Raw genomic sequence first — 9,943 nt, 5'->3', positions numbered from 1 at the left:
GAAGCCAGATGAAGCTCCCGCAATGGTCCAGGAAGTGAACCATGAGCCGGGACAGTGTCTGTGGCGATGCAGAGAAGGGAGCAAGCAGAGGCTTCCAGAAGTCACTGATGGGAGCCAGTGAAAATGGGCTGCAGGGAGTGAGAAGGAGGAAATGTCTGGTTTCTGGGAGGATGTCAGGGCAATCACTGAGAGGGGATGCAGGAGGCGGAGCAGATCCTGGGGAAAGGGTGAGATCTATTTTGGGCTCATCTAGGAGGTGGTGGAGATGTGTGGCCACAGCTAGGGTGGGTCAGGAAGGGGCCCAGCCCTGGGGAGGGACAGCTGGAACCTTACTCATTTAGGTCTTTTGTGCGAATGCTGCTGCGCTCCACATGGCAACTGCCTATCATCAGATCTCTCCGGCCGAACTGGTCTTTCTCCAGCCAGAACTCCACAGTGATGTTCATACGTGTATGTGTCTTTGAGATCTTGTTATTGAAGGACCTCCTGGGGATGAGAGAGTGAGGAGGAGGAGGGAAAAGGGAATAGAGAAAGAAGAGGAGGTGGAAACAGGCAACACAGAGTGGTTCTCTGTGTGGACGGCAATGTCCAGATACTTAAGGTCCTAAGATTTCTAAGATGTGGAATCTCCTTCTGATCATCAGTAGGCAGCGGGAGGACACTCGTGCCTGGTGTGGGGATTGTTGGCTAGACTCACAGTTGGTTGAGTTCATGAGCATCAGCCTGTAAGGAGAAGAGGCAGCATCAGTCACCGGTGTGGTTACCCCTTCAACTCCCAGGTCCACAGTGAAGGGTCTCTTACCTATCCATGCTGACCAAGAGCCTGTGCCCGGAGCATTACAACTCTTTTCAAATGATATCTAATTGTTTGTTTCTTGTCTTCCCTTCACTAGACTGTGAGTTCCATGAAGGTGGGGACTGTATCTGTTTATCTGTAACTGGAGTGAGGTGGTCTCATGTTTGGGATAGAGCCAGTGCTCCCTAAAGGATTGAGTGGAGATCTTGGGAGAAGGTACCATCTCTGGTAATCTGGAGGTTCGGGTGACTTGGCAGGGCCCAGCCTACTTGTAGGTGTATTCTCTGCTGTCTCAGCTTTCTTGGGGCACAATAAATGGTCATTATAATGTGGTCATCTCTAAGTATTCTCAGACCACGTGCAGATACCCCTCAGCAGGGGGCACTTCTTCTAGCCATTTGCCTATCCTGAGTCCTCCTCCCTGGAAGGATGTAGACACTTACCTATGAGGCTTTTCAACAGTTTCACATCCAGCTGCTTGAGAATTTCACTGATCAGAGGACATACCTGGACCGCCATAACAGAGAGAAGAGTCAGATCAGGGACTGGTAAAAGAAAACTAGTATCTGGAAGCTTAGACTCCATTGGATTTCCACATGGATTCATGGCAAAAGTGGCACTTCCATGTTTTATGTCCCTGAATCTTCATGACATCTCCATGAAATAGGAACTGTGATGGTTCCCATGATACAGATGGAAAAACCAAGGCTCAGAGAGTCTAAGTCACTTGCCTAAGGACACATAGCTAGTAGATGGCAAAACGGAAAATTTTAATTGAGATCTTTCAGGATCTAAAGCCCAAGGTTTTAAACTCTGCTAAACTGCCAATGTATATACACCCTGACCCTCAGACTGAAGAATGCTTGAGGTGAAAATATTTTTCTCAAACTTACCTGACTTTCTACCAGGTTTGGGATAACTTTTCCCAGGTTATCTCTAAAATTGTAAAGAAAACGTTTCATCTTTGGTGGGATATCTCTAGAAAGAGAAGTGAATAAACAGAATGGAACAGATAAATACAGGCAATGTCATGCTAGGTGCTATGTGTTGAGTATAACTTATATGGTCACTTAATCCTCAGCAAGCCCTATACAAGAAGCATCATTGTCAGCAATAGTCAAAGGGATGATTCAAAGAGGTGATGTGACTTGCCCAAGGTCACACAGCTACTAAGTGTTGATTAGATTAGAACCAGGTTAATAGAGCTCTAGTGTCCACAGTGTTTCCCTTGTATTGTCCTCTCCATGAATGTCTGGTGTGATCTAGGCTCTCAGTGAACATCCGATGAATAAATGAATGGACATCCACTGAGGACTTAGTTGCTTTCAGCATTCTGGAATTATAGAGAGAAATCAGATAAATCTTGCCCCTGAGGAATTTCGTCTGTTGAAGTTGACAGACTCAGTTAGCCAGAGTCTAGATATTATTGTCTGTCTTGTTCACTACTGTATCCCTAGCGTGAAGCATGCCATGCCTAGAACATAGTAGGTTCTCAGTAAATATTTATTGAATGAATAAGTAATGAAGAGGAGCTTTAAAGAAAGGAAGGGTGTTCTAGGCACAAGGATCTGCATTTGCAAAAGCATGGTAGTGTGAAAATGCATGGTGTGTTGATGGATGGGTGGGTCCTTCAGACAGACTTACAGGGCAAAGGGCTGCAGAGTGGGGCAGGGGAGAGGATAAGTAGGGCCTTGAGTAACATTTAAGAGTTTGCTCTTCATTTAGAGGGCATTGGAGAACCATCGGAAGATTCGGAGCAGGGGCTGGGGGATTCCCGTGCGGGAAAGTTACTTCTGCTGAAGGAGGAGAATGGAGAGAAGGAGGTGAGGTCTAGTAAGGGAAGCCAGATGAAGCTCCCGCAATGGTCCAGGAAGTGAACCATGAGCCGGGACAGTGTCTGTGGCGATGCAGAGAAGGGAGCAAGCAGAGGCTTCCAGAAGTCACTGATGGGAGCCAGTGAAAATGGGCTGCAGGGAGTGAGAAGGAGGAAATGTCTGGTTTCTGGGAGGATGTCAGGGCAATCACTGAGAGGGGATGCAGGAGGCGGAGCAGATCCTGGGGAAAGGGTGAGATCTATTTTGGGCTCATCTAGGAGGTGGTGGAGATGTGTGGCCACAGCTAGGGTGGGTCAGGAAGGGGCCCAGCCCTGGGGAGGGACAGCTGGAACCTTACTCATTTAGGTCTTTTGTGCGAATGCTGCTGCGCTCCACATGGCAACTGCCTATCATCAGATCTCTCCGGCCGAACTGGTCTTTCTCCAGCCAGAACTCCACAGTGATGTTCATACGTGTATGTGTCTTTGAGATCTTGTTATTGAAGGACCTCCTGGGGATGAGAGAGTGAGGAGGAGGAGGGAAAAGGGAATAGAGAAAGAAGAGGAGGTGGAAACAGGCAACACAGAGTGGTTCTCTGTGTGGACGGCAATGTCCACGCTCCGGGTTCCTTCAATGAACCAGCCCAGTGGGACTCCATGTTGCCTGCATGTTAAATCCTGCAGTCAGTGATTAAAGAGAAAACTATTAGCCAGAGGGGCTTCTGAAAATCTTTTAAATAGACCAGATTAAGGGCCTTTGGAAATTTAAGTTGAGAGTTCATTATATTTTTAATATTTTTACCATTTAGCTGTGGCCCCCTTTCCTTGGGATCAGAGGATGTTAAAGAATAGTTTGAACAGGAGAAGGGAAAGGTGATGAGATACAGTGTTTCTCTTTTTTAAATTATTGTTAACTCACATAGGTTTAAATGAACAAATGACCTGCCTCCGCTAACCAATGATTGCCATCCACATTTCAGCTTAAGGAACCAAGGCTCAGAGATGTGATGTGACTTGCCCAAGGTCACACAGCAAGTGAATTAGAAAATGAGGATTTAAAATCAGGCTGGGATCAGAAAAACCTGGGTTCTTTGGGTTGCCAGATTCTGCCCCAGCTCCTAGGTTCCCAGTGAGGAGGAAGAGGCCCTCTCAGACCCTGCTTCTGCATAACTCACAGTCTCATGTCAATGTCGAATTCAAGTGAGATGTTTGCCAAGAACCATTCCTTATGGAAAGACGTCTGGATCCCGCTACAGACCAACTGAATGTTGGTGATGTTGATGCTACACAAGGAAAGAGCACACGGGTGAGAGACCTTAGATATCAAGGTCTTGTGCTGACAAGGCTGGGCCCTCTATAAAGAGGGCTTGGCAGTAGATTGGAGTCAGAGCCTCTCACAGATGCTCTGAGGGCAAGAGCCACCTGCAGGAGCCCTAGGCTGCAAGCTGACTCTGAGTGCTCCTAACGGTTCCACACACTTGATTTGTGTAACCCACAGCCAACAGCAGACCCTGGCCCTGGGCCTGTTCTCACATCAAGTCTCCGCCACTCAGTCAATGGCCCCACCATCTGCCCAGGTGTCCAGGCCCAAACCCCAGGGCTGTCTGATTTCTCTCCATCTCTCATCCCCACATTCAAACAATTATCACATCATGTTGTCTCTGCTTGCAAAATATATCCTGAGTTTGGTTACTTCCCACCACTTCTATCGCTTTCTCCTGGTTCAGGTCACCGTCACTTCCTGCCTGGAGCTGCTTTAGTTTCTCGGGCCTCCCAGCCATGATCTTGGCCTCTCTTTAGACTTTTCTCCATGTGGAAGCCAGAGAGGCCTAACTACCCCCTCACTCAATGTTCTCCACGGTTTCTCACTGCTCTTGGAATAAAATCCTTTAGACCTACAGGGTCTGGCCTCATCTGCCACCTTGCTCACCCAGCCACACAGGACTTTTTCTCTCCCTCAAACACAGTAATTTCCTTCCTACCTCAGGGCCCTTTCACTCACTGCCCCTCATACCACTTGCTTCTTCATTCACATTTCTACTTAAGGATTACCTCTTTAGAAAGGTCCTCCTGATCAGTCCCCTCACTGTCACGCTTTATCTTGCTAAATTTGTCTTCATGACATTTGTTTCCACCTGAAATGGGTTATTTACTTTCGTGGTGTATCTTACTAATTGGGATTAAGATCCCAAAAGGCAGTGACCATATGTCTGGTTTATAGCTGTATTCCCAAGTCTCAGCCCAGGTCCTGGTACACAGTAGGTGCTCAGTGAATAATTATAACAAGTTCTTAAGGAATGAATGCAGGAAGGTGATTGTGGCTGCACCCTTTAAGGGAAACCTTGTTGGTGAGTACTGGTGCCCATTAAAATGGAGAGAATGAGGGATTTGAGTCAGAGAGAAAGGCACACCAGGGCACACCAGGCTGTTATAATGGTGTTGGGGTTGAGCAGCTTTGAGACTGGGAAGCTAAGGAGGCCTGCATCTGTCAAGAGGAAGGAGTAGAAATGGAGGTGAGCAGGACAGGCCCAGTTCTGCGAGATTCATCATAGCTACTGATGGCTATGCATCCACTACGTGTAGCAGAGAAAGTTCCCAACAACTCTGGGAGGCAGGGACAATTATTATGCCCATTTCACTGATGAGGACTCATGTTGAAGCTTAGAGAGCTCGAATGCTATGCCCAGAGTCACACAGCTATCAAGCAGTAGAGTGGGGCTCAAATGTTTGACTCTAGTCCTGGGTTCCTTTAGTACCCCGTATGTTTATCCAGGCTGTGCTCTGGGTACCCATGTTATAGATGAGGCCAGAGTGGTCTAGGAATTTCCCCAAGGTTGGTGGCAGAGACAGGGTTTAAATGCAGAAACTTTTACTCCCAAGCTCTCACTTTTAATTACCCTGCTATGCCACCTCCCCAAATTACCCCTTATGTTAGCTCCCCCATTCATCTTTGTATTGGGCCTTACATTTCCTCCTTCCAATCTTCCTTCTTTCCCTCTTCCCAGACCTTGAACCTCTATTCCCCAGCTCTGACTTCTGACCCAGAGCTCTATAAAGAATCTCAGGGCCAGGGATGGAGTTTAGGGTCTTACCTGCCTTCTTGTTGCTGCTGGAAGTTCCTGCTGCCGATCAGCCAGCCCACCATCCCTGGGGCCATCTGCCACGAGGCGTTTATACTGTCCAGGAGGCGGATGTTCTGAATTCGGCCCTCTGCATTGTGCTTCATGAGACCCTGGGCAATAACTGGAAATAGACAAGGGACCAGTGACTTTGTACAATGTCATGGAAAAGGTGGGGGTTTGGATTCAGGAAGCCTGTGTTGCAGCTGGTTTACATGCTTCCTGCTGAGTGCTTGGTGCATATCGTTCCACTGCCCCCAACACTGAGATACACATACTTCATGTGGTAAGGCAGTAACAACACCCATCTCATAGAATTCTTGTGAGGATTACTGAGAACATTCATCCGAAGAATATTTATTAAATATCTACTGGTTGTCAACACAGAAACCAACTTTCTGTTTAGTAAGAGAGACATACATTAACTAAATCGTTTCAAAGATAGAGTGAAACTATAAATATGCCTAGAACTCTTAGTAATTCTTGGTAAATAATGGTAGTAGCACTTGAGAATTTGTGAGCAGCAGACTCTAGTATTCGACAGTCTGATATCTATCCATCCATCCATCCATTCATCCATCCACCTCCCCATTTCACCCACTCATCCATTCCTTCATCTACCCTCCCATTCATCTACTCATTCATTCATCCTCCCATCCTTCCTTTTATTCATCCATTCTCTCATTCCCATATGAACCCTTTTCTGATTCAGGCACTATCTCCAATTCCTGGTCCAGATGAAGCTGTTGATTATCTGACCCATCATTGCATAGTGACTCTTTCAGTTTCAAAGTTGGCACGTAATTCAAGTTGGTCCCATCAGATTAAAAAGAAGATCTTATGTTTTATGTTTGTGGAGGTTTCTTTCTCTTTCCTTTACTGGAAAGGAGCAAGACATCCTGTAGCTTCAATGGCCATTGGCTACCATTTTCTTACCATACTGAAACCAGCAGCCTGAGAAGGAAACTATGATGATAGCAGAGCTAAAAAAATAGACAAAATCTAGTTCTGGATAGCAACTTTGAGCTGCTAATTGAACCAAACCTGGAGCTTGCCCTACCTATGACTTTCAGTTATGTGGAATGGCTTGAGTTGGGTTTTCTGTTACTTGCAGCTAAGCACCCTAATTGATACATGAAATATAATTGTAGGGATACACATATTCACAGTGGGAAAAGCTATTAGAAAAAAAGCAAAATCTAGGGTAAGGACAAGGGGGCTTAAAACTCATCAAACACAAATCGTAAGATGAAATTTGGTGAGTTTGAAAATATTCCTGTTCAGTGAGGGACCTACCAACAATGTTGAAAGATGATAGTTTAGGATAAATGTCAGCAATGTTTACGCCTGACAAGGGACTAATGTCAAAAATAAATGAACAGCTCCATAAATCAAAAAGGACCAAAAAAAAAAAAAAAAAAGAACCCAAACAAAAAAAAATAAAAAAAAATCCAGGAAAACAAATAATAACATGAACAAAAGATAAAAACAAGGAATTCAAAAAGTCAAAATAGTTAACGAAATTGATAAGATGCTCCAATTTCCCACTAATCAGATAAAGTCAAGCTAAAATGATTAGATATCATTCAACTACTTATCAGACTGGAAAAAATTAGAAAGATAATATTATGTACTGAATTGTGTCCCCCCTTTCTTTGCAGTTAATACATTGAAGACTTAAACCTCCAATGTGATTGTATTTGGAGACAGGGCCTTGAAGGAGGCAATTAAAATTAAATGAGGTAATAAGGGGAGGGGAGGCCCTAATCCAATAGGACTGGTGTCCCTATAAGAAGAGACACACCAGAATGTACTCTTGTGTATACACAGAGGAAAGGCCATGTGAGATACAGCAGGAAAGTGCCCATCTGCAAGCCAGGAAGAGGTTTCACCAGAAACCACCCTTATGGGCATCTTGATCTTAGATTTCCAGCCTCTGGAACTGTGAGAAAATGTCTGTCTGTTGTTTAAGCCAACCAGTCTGTGGTGTCTTGCTATGGCAGAACAAGTAGACTGATACAGATGGATACTATTCAGTGTTGAGAAATATGGGGAGACAGGTATACTCATTTATTACTGGAGTGAGTGTAGACTGGCACAGCTATTCTGGAGTGCAATCTGGCAGTCTTTAAATTAAGTTTTTGAGTTTGCATTTGCCTTAGGGCCCAGTCATCCACCTTCAGGGTATATCCCAGAGAAATTCTTCCACAGGTCCTAATGGGGACACATGCAAGGATGTTCATGTCGGTGTAGTTTATAATGGTCTACAGAAAACTCAAGTCTCTATCCCTAGGAAAATGGATCTCATGGATCCATCTCATGGAATCTCGTGGATACATCTCATGGCATCTCATGGATACATCCGTAAGTCTGAAGCCAGAGATGTCAATAGCATAGTGTCCAGTGAAACCAGTCAAAAACAATGAGATCTATATGGCAATACCATTTACGTAAATCAAAACACCACGTGTTGAAAAGGGGAATGGAGGTGCGAATAAAAGAAAAATAACATAAAATCAAATAAAAGAAAGGTATTGCCATGATTCATGGTGATAATGATGTGCTGTGAATTGGTGTATGATCAACTTTACCTCAATCGTCTGTTTTTGAGGTCTAAGAAAAAAGGAAGAAAAGAGGGTAAATGATGGACCCAAGGTCCCTCAGCAAGTCAGTGGTGAAGTTCACATGATGTCTTTCCTACCTTCCCTGTGACAGTGGGCAGAGCATGGGCTTAACTTACTTCTTGCCAGGGTAGACTTGCTGTCCATGTGGGCCTTGGCCAGGCCAGGCCAGGGCTGCCTATGCCATGCCAAGAGCAAGAATAGCAAGCTGAGGAGGACCAGGAATCTCCAGAGTGGAGGCATCTTGGGTTCTGGGATGTGTGGGTGTCAAGAAAGGTCAGATGGTACCCAGGCAGATGGCTGCAGGTGTGGACTCTGGGATGGATGGACTCATGGTTTTCTGTGGGACGATGACACCAGAGGTGGCCCCCAGCATGCTGTGGGGAGATGTTGTGATGGGCTCAGGTAGCTGCTCACATGGTAAATGCAGCAGGTATAAACCTGCGGGGAGGGCAGGGCTCCAGTAGGAGGCCTTGTTGCTAGGAGACGTCCGGTAGAACCCACTGTTGTGTCATCCAGCAGGAGGGTTCTCCACTGGGAGAGGCTGGATGTTAGTGACTCTTCAGAGAATAAATGAATGAATGAGTGAATGGGTGAAGATGACTAATCCTAGGCTCTTCAAATGGACCAGGACTTTCTTAAGGAAAAGATCATCCTCAAAGCCTACCATGATGCTTGTTTTCTAGAAACTAAGTGCTAGTGAATGTTTGTTGGATGGCTAAATGACAATATATGAATAAGTGAGGATAGCTTATCTCTGAATGCCCCTGGCATTCTCTGTGACACCAGATTATCAGTTTCTTGAGGGTAGCTGTGAGTCTAATTAATCCTCATGTGTCCAGTGCCTCCCATGTTTACCATGTGGTAGTTACTAACAAAAGCTTGTTAAATGAAATGAATGAATGATAATTGGCTGGCTGGATGAGGGTTTGTGAATAAGAGTTATAGGTGGGGGACAGAAAGTCTTGAAGCCAAAGAATTAAATATATCTTGTTGCTTTGGGGTTGGGGGTCAGAGAGAATTCAATTCAAACCTCCCTGTCCTTACCATCTTAAGAAATGGCACCATAATCCATCCAATTGCTCCAGGCCCAGCCCTTGGATTCCCCTTGACTCCATTTTCCTCATCTCCTACAACCCATCTCTTAGGAAATCCTGCCAATATGTCTAACAACTCCTCCTCAGCCACTGTCTTGGCCTGAACTATTGTGGGGGTGTCTTATGTCATCTCCTGTTTCTATTTCCTTGCCCACCTACAATCTCTTCCACACAGCAGCCTGAGCAATCATTTAAAGACATAAATCAGACCATAGCATTCTGCTTAAAACCCTCTCAAGTTTCCCATTATATGCAGAGCAAAAGCCAAACTCTGAGATGCCTCCCTGGCCCTGAAAATTCCTCTGGCATTCTCTGTGACATCACCTGCTAGCACTCTGTCCCTTGTCTATCACCCTGCAGCCACACAGGCCCCAAGAGTCTGGGCCACACAATTCAGCTGCTGTGAGCTCTGAGACAAAGGTGCTTGTCACTCTCCGTGCTCTTACCCAGGCTGCAGAGGATGTGCAGGGTCTTCTGAAAACTTCCCAGAAGCCCAG

At 45.5% G+C, this 9,943-nt stretch overlaps 1 protein-coding gene across 1 annotated transcript; it reads right to left on the bottom strand.

Moving 5' to 3' along the window:
* Nucleotides 1–718: 718 nt before the first annotated feature.
* Nucleotides 719–8,592, bottom strand: BPIFA3 (BPI fold containing family A member 3). The gene is made up of 7 exons (XM_011378363.1): nt 8,469–8,592; nt 5,702–5,852; nt 3,785–3,892; nt 2,969–3,118; nt 1,690–1,774; nt 1,240–1,303; nt 719–723 (listed from the first exon to the last, which is right to left on the bottom strand). The coding sequence occupies exons 1-7, from the start codon at nt 8,590–8,592 to the stop codon at nt 719–721; spliced, it is 687 nt and encodes a 228-aa protein (XP_011376665.1).
* Between the last annotated feature and the right edge of the window lie 1,351 nt (nt 8,593–9,943).

The sequence above is a fragment of the Pteropus vampyrus genome, unplaced genomic scaffold (genome assembly GCF_000151845.1).
Source record: "Pteropus vampyrus isolate Shadow unplaced genomic scaffold, Pvam_2.0 Scaffold336, whole genome shotgun sequence".
Lineage (NCBI taxonomy): Eukaryota > Metazoa > Chordata > Mammalia > Chiroptera > Pteropodidae > Pteropus > Pteropus vampyrus.
The sequence above is the reverse complement of the archived record's forward strand: the minus strand, read 5'-3'. Positions and strand labels throughout refer to the sequence as shown.

Excerpts from the sequence above, each read along its gene's own strand:
- BPIFA3 (XM_011378363.1), bottom strand. The coding sequence starts at position 8,592 with ATGCCTCCACTCTGGAGATTCCTGGTCCTCCTCAGCTTGCTATTCTTG. Across the intron at positions 5,853-8,468 it reads CAAGTCTACCCTGGCAAGAA|TTATTGCCCAGGGTCTCATG; the intron begins GTAAGTTAAGCC and ends GTCTATTTCCAG. Across the intron at positions 3,893-5,701 it reads CAGCAGCAACAAGAAGGCAG|CATCAACATCACCAACATTC; the intron begins GTAAGACCCTAA and ends TTCCTTGTGTAG.